Source organism: Mauremys reevesii, linkage group 1 (assembly GCF_016161935.1).
Source record: "Mauremys reevesii isolate NIE-2019 linkage group 1, ASM1616193v1, whole genome shotgun sequence".
Lineage (NCBI taxonomy): Eukaryota > Metazoa > Chordata > Testudines > Geoemydidae > Mauremys > Mauremys reevesii.
This window is the reverse complement of record NC_052623.1, coordinates 269,751,432-269,772,690: the sequence shown is the minus strand read 5'-3', so window position 1 is coordinate 269,772,690 and position 21,259 is coordinate 269,751,432. Positions and strand designations below refer to the sequence as shown.

Here is a 21,259-nt window from a genome sequence, read left to right as displayed (position 1 = left end):
CCTCTAGTTGGGTCAGGCATCGCTCAGAGGGTACAAACATTTGTTTGGAGCGTGGTTTGGGTATGTGGCGGCTGAGGGCAGCCCGTTCAGCGAGTGAGCTACGTCGGGGGAGCCTTGCCCAGGGGGCAGTCAGGCGCTGAGCAGGGAGAGCCGGTCCCCCAGAACGGCTGCTGGGGGTATCGCAGTGAGAGGCGGGAGCGATGTCCCTCCCTTTACCCTCGCTGGGAGCAGGTCCCTGATGGCCCCGTGTGCAGCCAGGCTCATGGGGAACTCCGCTCCCCGCACCGCCCCGGGCTTTCCCTGCGCACCCTCCGGCCGTTGAGCCCAACGGTTGCAACCCTGTTTGAAAACCCGCGCGACCCCGGGGGAGCCCACGAGCACGAGGGGGGAGGGGAAGCCTTGGCCGGCGCTTCAGCGGCTCCTCAGGCTCAGCAGCGCGTGAGACCGGGGCGGGGAGCAAAGCGAGCGGCGCGCGACTAGGGGACTGGCTGGGCGCGGCGATTGCAGTGGGCGGGGCCTGGGGGCCGCTGGAGGGGGAGGGACGGAGATCACGTGCGCGGGGGAAGCCATGGAGCGCGAGGACGGGGCGCCGGGAGCGGGGTTCCCCTGCTCGCCTGCTGCTGCTGCCGCCTCTCGCCCCGCTCGGTCGCCGGCGAAGTTTACGGCTGGCCCCGCAGGAGCAGCAGCCATGGCGGCGGTGTCCTCCTACGAGAGCCTGGTCCACGCCGTGGCCGGGGCTGTGGTGAGTGCGGGGCGAGACGCCCGGGGTTGGCTGGGGAGCGGGGTCTGGGTCCTGGGGAGGGGCCCGCCAAGCCGCCCCTTCTGAACGGGGCCTCGCCGGGGGCGGACGTGGCGGGGGGAGGGGGTTCTGGCAGCCCGGCAGGACGGGGCTGGTGGCGGAGAGCGGCTCCGGCTTCCCAGGGCCACAAGAAGTTGCTCTGTGGGCCCGATCCTGAACGCCCCGGATTGGGCTCCACGTCTCTGGCTCCTGCTAGCCCGGCTCTGGGGGGCGGGGGCTTTCCCGGCGGTAACCCTTCAGGGGGCCCAGGTGTCAGACGCCGTCACTGCCCTGCGGGCCGCCGCTGCTCTGGCAGCTCATCTAAGTCGGAGTCAGGGCTGCGTTTTTGCCCAGCTGATGCACCCACCGCCTGTGCTTGGGACGTGCCTGGCGTTTTCTTCCCCTTCCTGCCCTATTGAAACAGCAAAACATGGAGGGGGGTAAACACAAGGCGTCTCCTCTCTGCTGCCATCCTCCCTGACTTGTCACCTTCACCTGTGTGTGACGACAGTAAAGCTGCCACAGCTGCACGTTGTGATGCCAGATTGAGCTTTATCTACTCTGAATTTGGTGAGAGCTGGCTGGTTATAAAGACAGCATCTGTAATATGGACACCAACATCTCTGTGGTCTGAGCACAGGTCTTGAAGCCAGGAACTCCAGTCTCAATTCTCAGAGGGGTAGCTGCCTTAGTCTGTATTCACAAAAATAATTAGGAATCTGGTGGCACTTTAAAGACTGACAGACTTATTTGGGCATAAGCTTTCCTGGGTAAAAAATTTCTTTTGAAGAACTTCTTCTGAAGTGGGTTTTTACCCACAAAACTCATGCCCAAATAAATGCTAGTCTTTAAGGTGTCACCAAACTCCTCATAGTCTCAATTCTGTCACTCATTCCTTTGGGCAAATCACTCTGGGACGTATTTTCAAAATGCTCACTAATTTTGCTTGCCTCTCTTTTTGAGTGATCAAATTAAGTCACACTTAGGGGATGACTTCCAGGCTGAGCACCTGAAGCTCCCACCAGAGCCAGTGGGAGCTGCTGGTTCTCAGCACCTGTAAAAGTTAGCCTCTACAGATTTGGGCGTGATCTTGGGCTTATATTGCAGTGTACCCTACTTGTCTTGATTTGAGCCTTAAACTGAGATGTATCTTAGATTCTGTAAATGGGGATCAGAATATTTACCTCCAAGTTATGCATTCAGAATTAGCCTTGTCATATTTGTAAAGATGAAAGCCACTATATATTTGAATGATCAGAAAATATATCAAACAAGTGCACCGCAGCTAAATGAGGTTTGGAAGAAAATTGGTATAAACTCGTTGGAGGTAATACCAAATTTGTGTAAGTTTCTTGGACTTTTGGTAGAGCTTGCCCTAGGTGGAAGAGAACTAGTTTTTAAAAGTAAGCAACAGCATCTTGTTGCAACATCTCATCAGTTAACCTTCCCCTATTGGAAAGAGGGCCTTCCTGAGTTTCAAGCAAACTGATGTTCCCCTTAGGTTTCCTTGTGAGATTGCTCAAGGTGTGGGAGTTGCCTGCCAGTCCCCAAGATCAAAACAGACTCAAACATGTGCAATAGCTGCGTTAGTAACCTAAACTATTCTTACATTGTGGCAAAACTTTCTGGTCTAATTAATGGATCCTTAGATGACTAATGTATTCATCATAACTTGTTTTAAATGTATAGTAGTAGTTCTCACATTAATAGTGTAGACAGGGACTTATTTTGGTAATGGTATTTCTATGTATTTTCTGATTTGTATTTGGAATATACTAGGTGTTAACCCTTTCCATTTACATCTCTCCTTAAAATTCATTACTTCAACAAATATTTAACCACTGTTTAGAAAAAGTTGTCATGCATGTATGCTATTTAAAGAGCACTTTGACACCTTGTCTACACTTGAAGTGTTACTAGCAATAACTGTCAGTAAGGAGTCTGATTTATTTCCCCCCTGACCTAGTTATGCCAGTAAAAGGCCAAGTGTATATGCAGTTATGTATATAAGACACTTTATAGCAGTATAGCTTATCTTCCTTCCCCAAACTAGAATAAGCTATATTGGTATAAGTACTTTATAATATAACTGCATGTGGGTTTTGGACAAGATCTAAGGCAGTCTCTACGTTAAAGGCTTCTGCTAGCACAGCTATGTTGGACAGGGGTCTGAAGTAATGTAATCTTTGACTGACACAGCTGTACTGGCAGAAGCCCCTAATGTAGATAGTTACACTAGCAAAATTGCACTTTTTAATATACTGGTTAAAAGCACAGTTTTGGCAGAATAGATGTGCATCTACACTAGGAGTACTTTGCCAGTATAGTATACCAGTAAAGTACTCCAAATATAAACATAGCTTGAGTCTCCTCCTGGCTCCCCAAGTACATCTGACTTTTGTGTAGTCTGTCTATTTAGACTAAAAGCTTCCTCAGTCTTGTCTTACAGTTGAGACGCTGATGCTTATTAAATGATACAGTTCCAAATCATCTGCCACAGAAACTATATCTGGAATAGATTTTTAAAGTCATCTTGTTAACTTCATCGTCCCTGACAAATATGAGATAGTTCTTTCAATATTAAAGGGTTTGCTGAGTTCACAGCACCTTAAGCCACTGGTTCTCAACCTGCAGACCACTTGTAGCTAAATCAGCACACAGCTGTGGCCCATGTGACATCCTCAGGGCCATACAGGGTGTGTGTGTGTGTCATATGTGTGTGTGTGCGCACATACAGCTGCATGTGTGTCCCCCACAATGGTAAATAGGTTGAGAACCACTGCCTTAAGCAGTGGGGCTTCTCCCATTTAGTTAATGTATAAAATAGTGTAGTCCAAACTCATTAAATGTGTCTTGTTAACTAACACTGATAAGATCCTCTAAGGCTAAGAACTTGCTGTATATGTATTAATGTATTCCCTGATAGACATTTGAGACTTTGGGAGTTAACTGCTTGGTTTGTATAATTTAGATGCCAAATTATTTCTGGCTACAGTAACAAAAGTGTTTGTTTTGAGACTCAGCGTAAACAAAGTTTTTTGAGTTCCAATGTTGGGCCAGCACAATGAAGTTTAAGGCTATTCTTGCACTCTTATTTTGCTAAGCAGCCTTGATGAGCTCCAGGGAGACTACCTTCCTTCCCCTGATAGAAAGAGTTGGCTTAATGAAAGCAAAGAGTGGGAGGGTGGGGTGGCACTGAATTCTGTATTCCTCCTTTTACAGGAATACCTGTCTCCTGCTGGAGTATAGTTAACACTTTGAAAATTTGTGTGATCTGTCTGACCTTTATGGAACTGCTCTATTTGCCTGAAGTCTCCCAAAGCAGAACTGCTGTTACATGCTACTGTACCACAAGGGTTCTGCTTGAGTTCTAGCAGTGTGCAGAATGAAGGCCCAGCGGAAGCAAGACATACTTAGCACCAGGAAATTAAATTGTAGTTTTTTAGTTATGCCTACAATGTTAATATATATCTGAATGTCTTATTGTAGGCATAATTGGTAGTTTTCTTAACGTCCTTAGCTGAAATATTTGTAAATAGAAAAATCATAAACTTTGATGTATACCTGTTTGTATCTCAGGCTGTTCGGTTTGTTTGCTTGGGTACTGTCACTGGAAAATGAGGACATGTGCAATAGGCACTAGGGGTGGTTGGCATGAAAACAATTTATCATGTGGGAGTAGGGTGGCCAGACAGCAAGTGTGAAAAATTGGGACTGGGGATGGGAGGTAATAGGATCCTATATAAGAAAAAGACCCAAAGATCGGGACTGGCCCTGTAAAATCGGGACATCAGGTCACCCTTTGTGGAGTAACCTCATTTATACAGGATTAAAGTACTATCTAGTCATTTTAAGAAAGTGTTTTCTCTTTTGACTTTAAAAGCTGATCATCTAAGAGTGGGTCTAGGCTTTGAAAGCTGTTAGTGAGATTTTTTTTTTTAACCCCACCTGATCTGGAACAATGAATTAGCATTTCATTTTTGTAGAGATCTGTTAGCATACTTTAAATAAACTGAGTGATAACTTAACAGTAAATTGATTTAATCCATGTCAATTTCATGGGTTAAAAATGTTCCTTAGTGTAGACTATTCTACAAAATTATTCATAATAAGCCATTGATGGGTAATACCATAACCCTTGTAGGTTTGAAGCTTCCCATGGCAAAGATTCTCTTTTCTGTTATACAGCATCTCTACAATGCGGACCTTGTCCCCTCTTGGGCCTATGTGCACCAACCACATATAAATATTTACTAATATGAAACTCATTAGCCTTCATATATGTAATACAGTTGTTAAAAAAAAAAAAGCATAGTCAACAAAAGCCCAAAATTATGACATTGCATGGAAATGTGAAAGCTATAAAATTCAGCTTCCCCTTGTGCTTTTCAAGAACCTTATGTCATAGCCTAGAACCCTCCACCAATAGTGGCCTACCCACTAGTTCTCAAGCATTCACAGCAGGTGTTTAACAACTGCCTCTCATATAATTTCAGTGATTGTAGGGTGCATAGAGGTTTTAGTACTTGGGAAGAAATGAGAGGGTTTTTATAGATTAGAACAAATATCTTAAATTAATGCAGAAGCAACTGACAAAAGCCCCTTGCAGTTCATGTAATACAAATTTAATGTGCTTACCCCAACACATCTCCATTCTGAAGTGCCTTCAACGTTAGCCTTCCCCTTCAATAGAGTGCATTGCAATAGTTCAACAACAGAATAGATGAAAAAGGCCTTGTCTCTGCTGTGGGGGAAAAAAAGTGTTAACTTGAGTTAAGATAAAATTGTAGTGAAGACGAGGTAGTTTGTTGTCTTCACATGAGTTACAAGACCAAGTTACATGACTGAAGCCTGCATCAGCCCTCTTTGCTCTGCTATATTTGCATATAGTCTTCTGTTGCATTCTCCCAGCAACAACCTGCCCTTGCCTTCTGGCAAAAAGCTGACCCACCACTGCATTTCCTGTCCTGCATCTGCTTCCTGTTCCTGAAATGAGAGTTGTATTAATGCCAACAACTGGAACAGATCCTTATTCTCCGTTGAATCCATGCCTTGCTGCTTATTTGAATGAAGGCCATAGACCAAAAGCTAGTGTGCACCAGACTACAAGTACTTTACTTACTAAGTTTGTAAGTTAAGGACACTTCTGTGTCAGAAGGACTGACAAGTTGTCTCAGTTAACACTGTCACAGAACTCGGAGGGGCTTAGCTTCACTGCTGCGTAAGACCCACAGGATGCACTTGCAGATGTTGCAATGCTACACCTGGGTGAGGGCACCAGCAATGTGGACACAGACCTGGAATTAGGGTTTGCAGTGTGGCAGCTTTTATATGGGCCAGGCCAACTCTAGTGGTTGTACACAAGTACTGGTCATATAAGTTAATTCTGCAGGGAAGATATACCCTTAAAGCCTGAAGTTCAAGACCAGGTATCAATTGATAAGAGGAAAACACATTTGATGATGATCTTAAGGAAGGGCTATTCATTAAAGGTCTCCATTAATAATGACCTGAGACATTGCTCCTGGCTTTCACTAGTCATGAGGGATATGGATTAATTTCTCACAGCATATCCTGTTGCTTCCTCAGCAGACATAGGATCTTTGTACATGAAACCATGAAATACTTCTAGCTAAAATAGTGTATAACTCTCTCTCATTATTTCATTGATATTTATACTAATGCTGGAAATGGGGGACGAGAGAACATACTTCCTTGGCTCTTAGCATCCTTGACTAGTTGTTTACAAATTAGTTTTATATGTAGACTCAACAATTGACCATGGAAGAGCACTACTCTTGTAGCAACATAAATATAAAATTATACACAAAACCTGTGTTAAAAGACTATTAAGGCATAAGGATGGTGTATGCAACCCTCAGCTACACTGTGCATATGCATTATGATCTTTAATTATACACCTCTACCCTGATATAACGCTGTCCTTGGGAGCCAAAAAATCTTACTGCGTTATAGGTGAAACCATGTGTAGGGGTTTGGCTGGGGTTCCCCCCTCTCTGGGGTGGCTGGGAACCAGGCCGCCTCACTACTTAGGTCCAGTGAATCGGGGGAGTTAGCCGGGCTGGGCGGCAAACAGTCACCAGCTCAGGCCCTCAGGGAGGGGCTGGGCGAACAGTTTACTATTAGCAAGGCCCCGGCCCTGGATCAGGGCAGGTCAACAAACAGTCAGTGTTTCAGGCCCTTAGGCAGGGGCTGAGCAAACAGTTCAATAGTAGGCCTAGGTCCTAGCTCCGAAGGACCAGGGAGAGGGGGAGACTGCCACCCGCACTTCGGGTGGCAGGGGGGACGCAGCCCTCCCACTCCACGGCATCCCAGCCCGGGGCCCTAGCAGCAGTAGATGACCCGCTGCTGCCTCAGTGGGGATCCGGACCACAACACACTGACATTGGCTCTGGGTGTGCTGCAGCCAGACTAGGGTCAGCTGCCCCTGGGCTACTTCCTACCTCCCCCTCCACAGGTACCTGCGTCTGGACAGAGTCTTCCAATGAGTCAAGCACCATGGGCTCCTCTGGGTACCCAGCGAGCGGTAAGCTTGGCAGCTCCTCTGGGTAACTTGCCAGCGGCAGGTTTACCAGCTTCTCCGGGGTCTGGTCGGCGTTGGGCAGGTCCTTGGGTCGGCCGCAAGCTGCAGGAGTCTCCCAACCAGGAGCTAGGCTACAAGCATCTGGCTTCTTCGGCGGCTGGGCCTCTAGTGAGCTCTGGGGTTGGGCTTTTGCTTTTCCTGTCCTGTGCCCTGACCTCTGGGGGGCAGGCACAAGCTCCACTGGCTCCACCCACTTTGGCATCCGGAGGGCTCGTCCCACCCGGGGGCGGCTGGGATCCATGACCACCTCACTACACCGCGTTATATCGAACTTGTTTTGATCCACCAGAGGGCGCAGCCCTGTCCCCCCCCGAGAGCGCTGCTTTACCGCGTTATATCCGAATTCGTGTCACATTATGTCGGGGTAGAGGTGTATAATCCACAGGCTCCTGCTTCATTTGGTACACAAGATGGCTTGAAGAAGTAGCTATTCATATTTTTTTTTCCTCCTCACTGAAAAATGTATGGTTTTAGAGCTTTACTGCATGCTGTTTAAATCCTGCTTTCAGTACAGAATTATCAACTACTTAGTTTGTTTTTCTGTGGTACTCATCACTATAGTATGAGTTCTTCACAGATATTAACAGATTTATTTTCAGAACATTCTGGTGAAGTGGTGGTATAAACATTTTGGAGATGGGGAACTGAGGCATAGAGAGAGAAGTCAAAAGTGTCAACCAATTTTCGGTGCCCAGCAGGGTGGATAAAAATCAATTAATAAAAAATAAAAAAAATCAGATTTTTTTGATAAAATGTTTTAAGGAAAAAACCTATCCAAAGATAGTTTTAATTAAGATACATTATAGCTCAAAGAATAGGGATTATAAATTCTGACTCTATAGTATGAGACAATATATTCATGTAATGTTTAAGAAAAGTTTTGTAAATGAGTTCCAATAGTTCATGGATTAGGGACCCAATCTTATGGGGCTCCAGGGGCAGGTTAATCTTTCTATCTACCCAATGGGACTCAATGCTCAGTCTAGAAGATTCCATCAGAAATGCTTAGTTTTGCAGTTCTCAAACTGTGGATTTGTGTCTCCAGACATAACATGCTTGTCAGAAAAAATGTTTTTAAATAAATAAATATATAGAGGTGAGAAATAACAGACCTCAACCCTATTGTCTTTCTGTAAATTTCCATACACAGAGTCAATCCCTTACCTCTCTCTAAAAGTGCAAAGTTTCAAAAGTTCACCGAATAGAAGATTGTTGGCGGAATAGATCTGGACAAGGAGAAGTCATCTGGAGATAAATGTGAGAAGGGAGGGACGGAGGAGAAACAAAAATGAAACTGTTTGAGCAGCATATTCCAGACGTCTTGAGGTCTGAGTGTAGCCTTAATTGATTTGAGATCTACCATACCATTCTCTCACTAGAGGGGAAAACCTATAATGGCAGCAGACGATAAGAGACCAAGTTTGGGAATATTTTAATGGGGGTAAGACATGCATGTGTGCAAAATGCAAACAGTGCAACAAAGAAATGCAAGGCCTGGTTGCCCAAATGAAACAACATCATGAGAAGTGTTCCTTCTCAGGAGGAAGCTGCGTTGAAGATGGTGAAAGGAACAGGTCTGAACATGCAGGATCTTCAGGTTGGTAAACTTTTTTTTTTTATTTCATACTTCTTTCTTAAGGACTGCCTGTCTTCCTTCTGGACTATTCTTGAATTCTCATGTTTGAGCAAAAAATATAGTTGTTACTGTATGGTACTATCATTTTAGATGCAGTTTAGATAAAAAATAAATAGCTGAAATAGGCAGATCTTCCTTTTACAATTTCACCTTTAAAGTAGTACTGAGTGTCCGTGAATGCAATGAGATACTGCTCATTTAGCATTAGATAATTAACTGCATTGATTTATTTTGTTTAGGAGAATCCATCCTCAATGTACAGGATTCTGAAGACTATCCACCTTCAAGATCCCCATCATTTTCTATAGTTTGAGTTATCTGCCAATGGTAGTGTTTCAGTCACATCATGTATATCATAGCCACAGTATATCACCTGTAGCAAAAAGAAAAAAAAATCTCCATCATCCAGAAACAACCATAGATAAGTCTGTGATAAGAACCAGCAGATTAATTTTATGAAAAAATTGTCCGGTTTGTTTATGAAACAAACTCTCCTTTCTGTATTATTGAGAACCCACACTTCATTAACATGGTTCAGTGATTAAGACCAGGATACAGTCCACCGAACAGAGCAGATGTCGCAGGCAAATTGCTGGCTAAAGTGTATGAAAGAGAAATTGAGCAGTGTGCAAAAAGTCTAGAGCGTAAAATTGTTAACCTGAGTCTTGATGGGTGGAGCAATGGACCACAATGATCCTGTTGTATGTGCTTGTGTGACAACAGAAGAATGGAATGTCTTCCTTACAGAAACAATTGATACATCAGGAAATACACACACAGCAGAATACTTACAAGTAGCAGCAGTAAAAGCTATAACAGACTCTGGGGAAAAAAAAATTCAGATGTCTAGAATGCAGCTTGGTCACAGACAATGCTGCAAATGTATCCAAGATGAGAAGAAATTATTTAGAAGAGAGTAAAGAGAGTCCCAAGCTAATTACATACGGTTGCAGTGCTCATTTTATGCACCACCTAGCCAAAGACTTCAGTGTTCCAGAAATAAAGGCTAATGTTGAAATTGAAAAATACTTTCGTAACAACCACTTTGCAGCAGCTGCTCTGAAAAAAGTGGGAGGAACCAAGGTCATTCTCCCACAAGACGTGCAATGGAACTCAGTAGTGGACTGTTTTGAGCACTATATCAAGAACTGGCCTAATCTGATGACAGTTTGTGAACAAAAACATGAAAAAATAGATGGCAGTGTCACAGCCAAAGTTCTCAACATTGGGCTTAAGAGAAATGTTAAACACATGCTGAGTACCCTGAAGCCTATTTCTGTAGCCTTGAACAAAATGCAGGGAAATAGCTGTTTTATTGCTGATGCTGTTGAAATTTGGAAGGAACTGAGTGAGATCTTAAAAAGAGCAATATGCAATGACAGTACTTGTCCCATTTATGTTTTTTTAATGATTGTAATTTAACTCTTATCTCCAGCTCATTTTCTTGCACATATTCTCAATTTTCTGTACCAGGGTCAAACCTTAACTGCTGAAGAAGAGGAGTTGGCTATGACATGGACACTAAGCAATCATCCCTCCATAATGCCAACTATATTAAACTTCAGCGCTAAGGGTGAACCATTCAAGAAATATGTTTGTTGATGATGCTTTAAAGAAAGTCACACCAGTGAAGGGGTAGAAGTCACTTGGATTCAGAGACTGTTGAAGTGATAATCTCACTTTTAACAGCAGTAGCTTCTTCTACTGGTGTAGAAATAATATTTTCTTCCTTTGGACTAATTAATTCCAAATTGCGAAATCATTTGGGATCTGAAAAAGCAGGAAAGCTTCTTTTTCTTTCCCAGATTATGAACAAACAGGAAAATGAAGATGAAGACGACTGAGTTAACTGCAGAAGCCAATATTTTAAGTTTCTCATGTTGAACTGGCTGACAGTCATTTTAATTTTTATTTAAAAAAATATATATGCCATTTAACTATTTTAGTTAAAGACAATTTTAACTAAAACAAACCTGATTTTTAAAAAACTTGAATGTTAAGTAAATTCAAAAATTCATATGCTTGTTTTGTTAAAATATTATGTTTGCTGTTGAAGAAAAAAATCCATAATACATAATGTTGTTTTAGTTAAATAAAACAATTTAAATGTTGGTCTGTTGATGTTCTCCTCCTAATACAGCATGGCAAAAATCCTCCAAATATTAATGATTAGCCTGTTGAATTGGAGATAGTTCACCTCCCAATGATGTCATAAATATCTGCTTCTATTACAGTTGGTAAATGAAACAACCAAACAATAATTCATTTTCTGATATAGCTGTAAAACTAATCTGAAACATTTTCAAAATAAATCACTTTAAACATGTATAGTGTGTACCTTCTAAAAATGAAACCTACATCTATAACAATCAGCAAGAATGCACTTTTATGTAGAAATCCATGATTAAATCGAGTTTTCCTGCCTAGTGATTTTAAATCAATTTGATTTTAATCAAATCCACCCTGGTGTCCAATATGAGATGTCTAGGACCTGATTTTTCACAGTACTTAGCTTTATATAGCATTTTTGCATGTTCAAAGCAGGGCTTTTACTGACTTCAGCTGCAGCTGTGATTGCTCAGCACTTCTGCAAAGCCAAGCCTGGAGTCTCAAGGTAGGCATCCAGAAAATGAACACCACAATTAGTGGCCATGTGTGAAACATATAATTTGTGATTTGCCCAGCATCCCAGGGGCATGGATATTATCCACTTGTCCAGGGTAGCATTCAGCTGCCGTGATCATGAGACATTCCTTTCTATTTCTGCCATCCCCTGCCTCATTCCTACACCCCTGGGATTAGGGGTACAAAACTTGGTGGTAATAGGAGCAGAAGGGTGTGGAGCTCCAGTGAGGGGTGGGGGGGTTATGGGGAGGGGCCTGGGGGATAATTAGGAATGAGTGGTAGGATAGAGGGTTGGGGCGGGGGGCTCAGGGAAGGGGCTAACATGGGGGAGGTTAAAGAATGAGGGGTAGCAGAGGGGGTTTAGGGCTGGGAGGGCATATTGGTCCTGAATTTTCTCTCTTCACCTGTGTGCTGGGATATAGGGGAGCCCTACCTTTCTGCAGGGTCTGAACCCCTCTCAGTACTGCTGTGTGTGTTTGATGTAATGAGTTTGTCAGGTCTGATGTGAGAGCTGTTTACAAAGAACAGGGGACTCTGCCAAGGGGTTTCTATGTCAGAAGGTAACACATTGAAACAGCTGAAATCCAGAAAATGAATAGTTAAGATGCACATCACCCCTGTGGAGGTGGAGGGGCTAGCCAGAATGTGTGGAGGAACAGCCTGGTTTGGAGGAGAAGTGCCTGGGCGAACCTAAAGCCTGGCTATGGAAGCCTGGCTGAAGCAGGGGTAGGTGTCCCACCTGGAGGTAGGTAGTGGGAGTGAGAGCACTATGTAGGTTGGGCTACATAACCAAGGTAGCATGCAGCCCATTGGTAAGCTGCTGGCTGTGATGATATGTATGCAACTCCATAAGACAAGAGACAGCAAAGTGCAACTACTTACATGTTAATGGCTTCTATAGTGCCAACTAATGGCTTAATGGGATGGGGGGGGGAGCTGGAAATGGTGGGGGATGGAGATGATATGGGGGTGGGGCAGGGTGTGGAGAAGGAGAAAGACACCATCTTTTCTCACATGCTTAAAGTTACCAAACAACCGTGTGTTAAAACTGTCATGATTTCTGGACATAGACCATGGATGAGATTTCTCACTGGCTCTGTTAGCAACTTGCAAACTTTTCAAAGCACAACCATTATCCCCATTCCACTGTAACAAAATATTGGGGTGGGCAGGGGGGAAGAGCATGGAGGATTATGTGTATGGCCTAGTGGAAAGACCACTGGACTGGAATTATGCTTGGGTGTGCTCAGTTCTTACTCAGGGTTTTCAGAACCCAAGGCAGTGGTATTTCACTCCAGGCGGTGTAAGGAATAGATCAATGAGAACACAGCAATTCTGTCTGATGAAAGATTAATACAAGTAAGTGTGGTCTTATCTAAAACTACAGTTTATCAGATTTAAGCACACATGGACACAAGCAATAGGTTTAGAACATCCCAAATCATTACTTAGAATCTGGGAGGGTATTGAGTAATTTTCAGCAGTTCTGCGATGGCTGGTCTCTTCCCCATTGGGGACTAAGATGTCAGGGGGGGGGGGGAACTCTCTTAGGATAGCATCAGAGGACTGCTCCAAAATACACTCTATTCTCCAGTCTTTTATAACTAACTTTTACAAAACACTGCTCATAGTCACCCCTACTGGGTCATTACCTCCTAACTTCAATAAACTTATCAACAAATATTCCTAACAATCTTATTATGATTAAGCTTCTATATCAAAGGTGCCCAAAACTCAAGGTTCCCATCCACTTGTTTTCTTTTGCTCTCAAATTGTCTTTCGCCCCTCCTCCCATTCTGATTAGCAGAAATTGTGAGCCCGCAAGGGTTTGACCTTGCCTCCAGAAGCCCTGTTTGTTCAAATTAATTCTTAACTACATGGTGGTCTATTTTATTAATTTGTGGTGGCTGAAGGCACATAGCATGGTTGCAGTTAGCTTGATCAAAATCTGTGTTACACATACCTCTCAAATCCAGGGTAACAGTGACCTTGGGCAAGTCACTTCACCTCTCTGTGCCTCACTTTTGCATCTGTAAAATGGGAATAATGATGTAATTTTAATAATATATGGAGATATACCTATCTCGTAGAGCTGGAAGGGACCCTGAAAGGTCATCAAGTCCAGCCCCCTGCCTTCAGTAGTGGGACCAAGTACTGATTTTGCCCCAGATCCCTATGTAGCCCCCCTCAAAGATTGAACTCACAACTCTGGGTTTAGCAGGCCAATGCTCAAACCACTGAGCTATTCCTCTCCCCACCCCTGATGAAAATTACTATATAAAAAACTGTCTTTTGATTATTACCTAGCCACTGCAGCATATCAACTGCAAACTTGGATGAGAACTACAACTGCCTGAATGACCACTAACTCCTACCAACAAACATTTTTTCTCTTTAAAAAACTAAGAAATTAACTCGCAAAAAACTTGTGGTAACTTGTGCTCTTCCAGAACATCCAGTTCAGCAAAACTTAAAATTCTGAAAACCAAGCGTGATGGGTTAGACCCCCTATCCAGGATGCCACCTGATGTACTCAGGATTCACGGAGCCTCGCCTGTTCCACCAGCCTGGATTCCCTCTCCCCGTTTTGCTGAATTAGGCTTTCCGGCCTCTTGCAGCACACACAGACAGGTAGGGCCATACCCAGTTGCAGACACAGACTGAGGTCAGCTCTGTATGAGGGGACTCACCCAGCACTCAAGTGCACATACCTTTTTGGAGATAAGCCCAAAATAATACTGTCTTGCACTGTATAGGAAGATCTGCACAGCACAAGCTCATAAAAATTTGCCCTCTCTCTCTCAATGTGAGAGAGATGTGCACTGCTTCTTGACACCCCCCAGATATGAATTGTACAAACTGGGTTATGTTATAAACAAGAAATAAGCTTAACAAGTACAAAAGGTAAATTTTAAGTGATTATAAGTGATAGCAAACAGATCAAAGCAGATTACCTTAGTAAATAAACAAAAATCACAAACTGAGCTTAACATACTAGATAGGTAAGATATAAATTAGCAAATTCTCACCCTGCATGATAAACAGGCTGGCAGATTCTTAAGACACAAGTTCCATTAAATAGTTTCTTGAGCACAAGTCATACGCAAGCTTTTTTTTAAATCAGGCTGTTAGAACCTGCAGGACTGGAACCTGGAACTGTGGGGTTTTGGGGCCACTGATGCCCCTGCATCACAGGAAGAGGCTTAAGCTGGGCTCCATGGGAGGACCCTGTGTGGCTAGGCTTGGCAGGAAGACCTGCCCTAGCAGGACCAGAGTGGTGGCCTTAGACAGTTCCCTGATTGTCCAGAACCAGTATGTAAACCAGGAAGCTATGAAGAGGTGCTGTGTGAGCCACAGACTGCCCGTCTGTTTCTGGTCCATACCTACCCATGACCCTGTCTGCCTCCTGACACCTGACTCTTGGTTTCCCCTCTGGCCTATCCTGGACTGTGACCTCCTGATGCCTAACTTGGCCTGACTCCTGCTCTGACCACTAGGTCTGACCACCCACATCCTGATCATGACAGTTTGCTCAGACCCTCTTCGCCACCACCCCAAATGCATCTATTTCCTCCAGAGATGATAGAAAGGGAAGCCGTCCAACCATGGGTCCCTGAGGGCCCAGGACCCAGTGGCCTATCTGCAGGTGGAGACCCTTGCACTACAGACCCATGCTACACAGTGTGCACTCAAAGCACAGGTCCTGCACAAGCAAGTAGGCCGGTCACAGGCTCATGTGGCGCAGCTCACTGCCGAAGCACAAACCCTACACAAGCAGCTCGCAAGGGAGAAGCAGTGACCCTATGTGCCCAGACAGACCATGCATTGCCTGAACCAGCTCCCACAGTGCCATTGCCTGAATGCTCTGCCCCCAAGTGTACCCCATAGACTAGACTTGTGTAGTAGTCAGCCTACTCAACAGTGAAGCACTTAATTGGGTCTCCCCAGTGTTGGAGCAGAACAGCCTTGTGCTCTCTGACTGGGATGCTTGCAAACCTTTGTGACCATCTTCGAAGACCTGCTTCACATCCGTTCAGCAGGGGCTGTCCTCCGGAAACTTCACCACGGCAATGGCCAGCCACCTCATACCCTACCCATTTCTGATGACTTGTGGCCGATGTTGAATGGAATGAAGCAGCCTAATTTTACCAGTTCTGCTGGGGGCTCAATGACAAGGTAAAAGATGAGCTAACCTGCATCGAAAGCCCCACCTACCTAGGCACCTTTGTAGACCTTGCCTTGAAGATTAACTCTTGGCTGCATGAATGGCACGAGGAAAGGAAGGTGTCCCAACAGTCCCCACCACCTGCCCTCCATGCCAAGGCTTGTAGAATAGAGTCTTGAACCCATGCAGGTCAACCTGGGTTGCCAACGTCTGACCCTGAGGAGAGAGACAGAGTGTCATTGACAGTTGAACCTCTGTTTTTAGTGCAGGGGATCAGTCTATGCCCTTGCCTCCTGTCCAGAATACAACAGCTTGGGAAATGGACCAGCCCAGGCCCAGTAGAAGGGCACAGCCTGCGTAGCACCAGAGCTCCATAACCACTACCCTCTCCTTACCCTGCCCTTAAGTAGAACCCGACCTGGGAACCATGGCACCTGCCCGCACTTCCAGTTGCTACTGCAGTTGCAGGCCTTGGAGCAGGCACAGCAGATCCCCCCATGTTAGCAATGATAGACTCTGGGGCCGCTGCCAACTTTATAGATACTGAGGAAGCCCTGACCCTTCAGATCCCCTTCTGGCTGAAACCCACACTGGACCTTTTGGAGATGATTGTTGGATTGCCCCTATCATCGGGACCAGTAACTCAAGAGGCTGTCCCACTAGAGGCTGTAGTAGAGAAGCACCAAGAAACAGTGTGCCTGGATGTGATTCAGACCCCATTCTTTGGCATTCCTTGGTTGGACCAGTATGACCCATGTATCTCCAGGTGGCAGGGGAAAATTAGCTTCCCTGAATACTTTCAGAAAGCGTGCCTCCAACAAAGCAACCAACCCTCAGCTGACCTGCACCTGGGGCCCCAGGATGGAAGGAGACCCTTGGAAGCAGAACTCTTTACAGTGTGGGCTAGCCAGACAGGAGTGGCAAGAACCTCAGCCTCCTTGACAAGTACAGTAGAACCTCAGAGTTACGAACACCAGGGTTACGAACTGACCAGTCAACCACACATCTCTTTTGGAACTGGAAGTATGCAATCAGGCAGCAGCAGAGAGGAAAAAAAAAGCAAGTACAATACTATATTAAATGTAAACTACTAAAAAAAAGGAAAGCAGCATTTTTCTTCTGCATAGTAAAGTTTCAAAGCTGTATTTAGTCAATGTTCAGTTGTAAACTTTTGAAAGAACCATTATGTTTTGTTCAGAGTTACAAACAACGTCCATTCCCGAGGTATTCGTAACTTTGAAATTCTACTGTACCATGACTATCTTGGTGTGTTTGAAAAGAAAAATGCAGACTTGCTACCCCCATACAGAGACTATCACCATCCGATAGACCTACAGCTTGGGGCAAAGGTGCCCTACGGACAGATATATTCCATGTCTGAAAACCTTACAAAGAGCTTCGTTTGGCAATCTACCTTTCCAGCGGGGGATACCAGTCCCCTTCCTGAAGGAGGATGGGTCACTAGGCCTCTGCATAGACTATCGTGCACTGAACCAAGTAACTATTCATAACCTTTACCCCCATCCCTCTTTCTGGAATTGCTGGACTGCTTGAAGACTGCCAGGATCTTCATGAAATTAGATCTTCTGGGGCCGTACAATCTAGTATGCATAAGGCCTGGGGATGAATAGAAGACTGCTTTTGGTACCCAATATGGGAACTTTGAATACTTGGTGATTGTTTGGCTTAACCACTGCCCCTGTAACATTTCAGCATTTTGTGAACAATATGTTTGGACCAGTATGTGATTATCTGTCTTGACAATATACTGGTATTCTCAGAGAACCCAGAGCAGCACTACCATCATGTCTGGTCTGTCCTGGGGACCTACAGAAGCATGGGTTCCAAACTGGAAAAGTGCATCTTTGACAAGGCCACCATTGAAATTTTGGGGTATATCATCGCTCTGGAGGGAATCCAAATGGATCTGCAGAAGTTGGAAGCCATTCACAACTGGACAGCAGCCAAGCCCTCTATGAGCTTTGTGAATTTTTATAGGAGACTCATTGCTAACATCTCTGAAGTAATAACTCCCTTGACTTCACTCCTTCGCAAAGGTGTGACATTCGTTTGGTTGTCTGAAGCCCAGCTTGCTTTTGACCAGCTAAAGATTGCCTTCACCATGGCCCCAATCCTGGCACACCCTGACCTGACTTGCCCATATATAGTAGAAGCAGATGTGTCAAACATGACCGTAGGGGCTTTAGTGTTGCAATGATTTGGACCCCAGTCAGTTCTGCACCCTTTTGCGTTCTATTCTTGAGATCTTACCCATGCCGAGGTGAACTATGCAATTCTGGACAAAGAGCTGCGTGCCATAAAAACTGCATTTGAAGAATGCCATCACCATCTCAAGGGAGCTTAGCACCCACTATAGGTCTTCAGTGACCATAAGAGCTTCAGGTACCTCCGCAAGGCCCAAGTGTTGAACCAGAAACAGTTAAGGTGGACCTTGTTCTTTTCTCTGTTTGAGTTTACTATTACCTACTTCCCAGGAAAGTGAAATGGGAAGACTGGTGCTCTATGGCTGTGGTTCTCAACTCATTTATCATTGTGGGCTGCAGCTGTGTGCTAATTGGGCCGCATGGGCCTGCTGGTTGAGAACCGCTGCTCTATGGAAACAGAGATTACAACCAGGGAAGAAAAGAACCAATTTCCAAGCCCTCCACCTCCTCAAGCCTGGTAATTTTGCTAATGCCACAATTCAGCAAGACCTGCTCTCTTATCTGACCCGCCTAGAAAGAAGATCTAGTTGCCCAAGGGACATTGTCCATACCATTAGGGGCTAAGTTGCACCATTCTGTGTTGGATGGCGTAATGTACTTCTACAAGCACATGTATGTGCCCCCAGGGTGACTCTGACTGAAGCTGCTACAGTTGTGCCATGACGTTCCAACGGTGGCTCACTTTGGCTACCAGAAGATCTCCCGCATGGTCACCCACTTTTTCTGGAGGTCCTGTATGCAGGCAAAGGTCCAAGCATATGTAGACTCCTGCAACTGCTGTGTACCAAGATACCCCAAACCAGACCTCTTGGCACCTTAGTACTCCTGGAGACTGGCTAGGCTTTGGTCCACAGAACTCCCACCGTCTGATGACCACACCGTAGTCCTAATGGTTGTTGACTGCCTTACCAAAATAGCCCGCTTCATCCTCTGCAATTGGCTGCCCTCTGCTGAGGCTACTGCACAATGTGAACCAGCTCCATGGACTCCCAGACCACATAGTTTTTGATTGAGGCTCATAGTTCACCTCTTGCTTCTTGTGTGAAGTTTTCAGATTACTGGAGGTCTGCATATCCACTTTTCCTGCATATCACTCCCAAACAGATGGACAAACTAAATGGGTGAACGAAGTCCATGTTCCTGCCATATGCAGTTTTCTTACAACAATGCTGACTATGCCTCTAAGGGTCGGAACTCCTTCCTCTCTAATTATATTATCCCCATTTCCACCTGGCGTTACCAGCAATCCCTCCGAATCCCACTGCCACTGATGGGGTCCAACAGATCCATTTCATTCAGTAAAAGCTTAAGAACCACCTTGAAGAGGCAAAGGAGGTATACAAGCGGCATGCAGATTGTTGATGACAAGAAGCTCCAGTATTTATAGTAGACCAAAAGATGTGGCTTGCCATCAAACACCTCCAGACCAGGTGATTCTCCTGCAAATTGGACCACCAGTTCCTGGGACCCTTCCCGATATGCCATCAGATTAACCAATTTATCTTCAAAACTCCAGCTTCCCCAGTCTCTCAAAATACACCCAGTTTTCCATGTCTCCTTTCTAAAGCCCTATAATGAACACCTCCTCCCCAATCAAACCACACCGCTACCTCAACCACTCGAAATCCAGGGTCACGATGAATACGATAGTGCATGGCATCCTCAGTTCCTGACAGATATATGGCTGCCTGTGCTATCCATTGGATTGGGAAGGCTATGACTCTGAAGAATGTGCTTGGGAGCCTGCCTCCCATGTCCATGCCCCTGACCTGGTGGAGAAATTCCACAAAACTCACCCTGACAAGCCTGGACTGACACCACCTCGAAGGGGGGCCTGTAGGCAGGGATGATATTACAACCAGCAAGGCTGGTATCTGGGGGGGGGGGGGTGGGTTCAGGGCTACTGATGCCTCCACAATCACCACAAGAGGCTTAGACTGTGCTCCTACTTGAGGACCCCATGGGGCTCAGCTTGGCAGGAAGTACCACCCAGCAGGACCAGAGTGGCGGTCTCAGACAACTCCTTGATTGGCCAATACCAATATATAAAACAGGTAGCCCTGAAGGGGAGCTGTGTGAGCAACAATATAGACTTCCTGCCTGCCTCTGCTCCAGACCCTGCTCTCAAGAGACACTATACTCTGGCTTCTGACCCTGCCTGCCTCCTGATACTTGATTCTCCTTGCCTTGTGGCCTGTAATGGACTCTGACTTCCCGGTACCTGATTCGGTCTGACTCCTGCTCTGATAATTAGGTCTGACCGCACATGTCCTGGTCACTTGCCCTTCCCCAAGAGAGCGTTAAACAATCTCTACCAACAAAAGACTCTAGCCCAGTGCTCTTATGCTTTCAGTACCACAGAGCTACATTAGCTGGAATTTGAAGCGGAGAAGATAGGGCATTTCTTCCCTTTAATAACCTGCTCTGTTCCATGGAATTAGACAATTCCAATTGAATTTGTTCAATTTTGTTTGCACAAATCAGAAAAAAAAAACTTCCTCACACCAGAAGGCACTCTACTCAGCAACTGACTGGAAGCAACTCCGATTGACCAAGCTGTCCATCTACAGAAACAGACTTGCTAGTCAAGAATTTGCAATTGCTGTGAAGGAAGGTGTTGCAGCTGGCCTAGTGCCTCCTCTGTACAGTCACCAGTCTATTGTAAGTGGACACAGCTGCCAGGTCCCATGTGCTTCTAAGCCAACTGGGTCTGGGTAGAGTCTAGCCACAGAGTCTAGCTTTGGGTTTCTAGGGAGCACTCCCAGGATCAGGCCTCTTGTCTGAGTACTTCCTTGGGACTTGCAGTCTAGTTACTCTAAATCCCCAAATCAGTGTCCCAGACCTCCTAAGTGTTTCCCACCCCCAATTGCATATACACACAGACAGAATTCCACCCTGCTGTGGGAAACCCTAGCTTTTTGTTTAACCCCTTTTTGGACAATGTGGTATGAAAGCAAGGAACATAGACTTTTAGTAAAGTAATCTCTTAACCATAGTCATTTTACTCTTAAGAAAGTGCAGAGTTACAGAAATTTACAGTATAACAAAAGTCCTGAGATTAACCCCTATCCTAGTCTAATCTCACCCTTTCGAGAAGTGAGGTCTGCTAGTGTTCAGGCTGGGCAGAGTCCCTCCTTCTCTCTCTCTCCCCCCTCCCTCCTCTGCACCTCCAGCTTACATGTGACAGTGATACACCCCCCTGCTCAGAGAAGGAACCCCCTTAAAA

At 45.2% G+C, this 21,259-nt stretch overlaps 1 protein-coding gene across 6 annotated transcripts in view; it reads left to right on the top strand.

The window, feature by feature from the left end:
* Positions 1–21,259, top strand: part of SLC25A17 (solute carrier family 25 member 17) — a 73,027-nt gene that overhangs the window by 2,155 nt on the left and 49,613 nt on the right. For 2 of the 6 annotated variants that reach the window (XR_005584953.1, XM_039489499.1), the window contains exon 1: positions 536–742. The exons of 1 other annotated variant lie outside the window; for it this stretch is intronic. Coding sequence is in view for 4 of the 5 variants with exons in the window: in XM_039489499.1 (XP_039345433.1) it covers positions 569–742 (174 nt within the window). In the remaining variant the exon portion in view is untranslated. Of the gene's footprint in view, positions 1–532; positions 743–21,259 lie in introns of those variants that run through there. 3 more of the 6 variants (XM_039489533.1, XM_039489513.1, XM_039489489.1) reach the window with 3 other exon arrangements.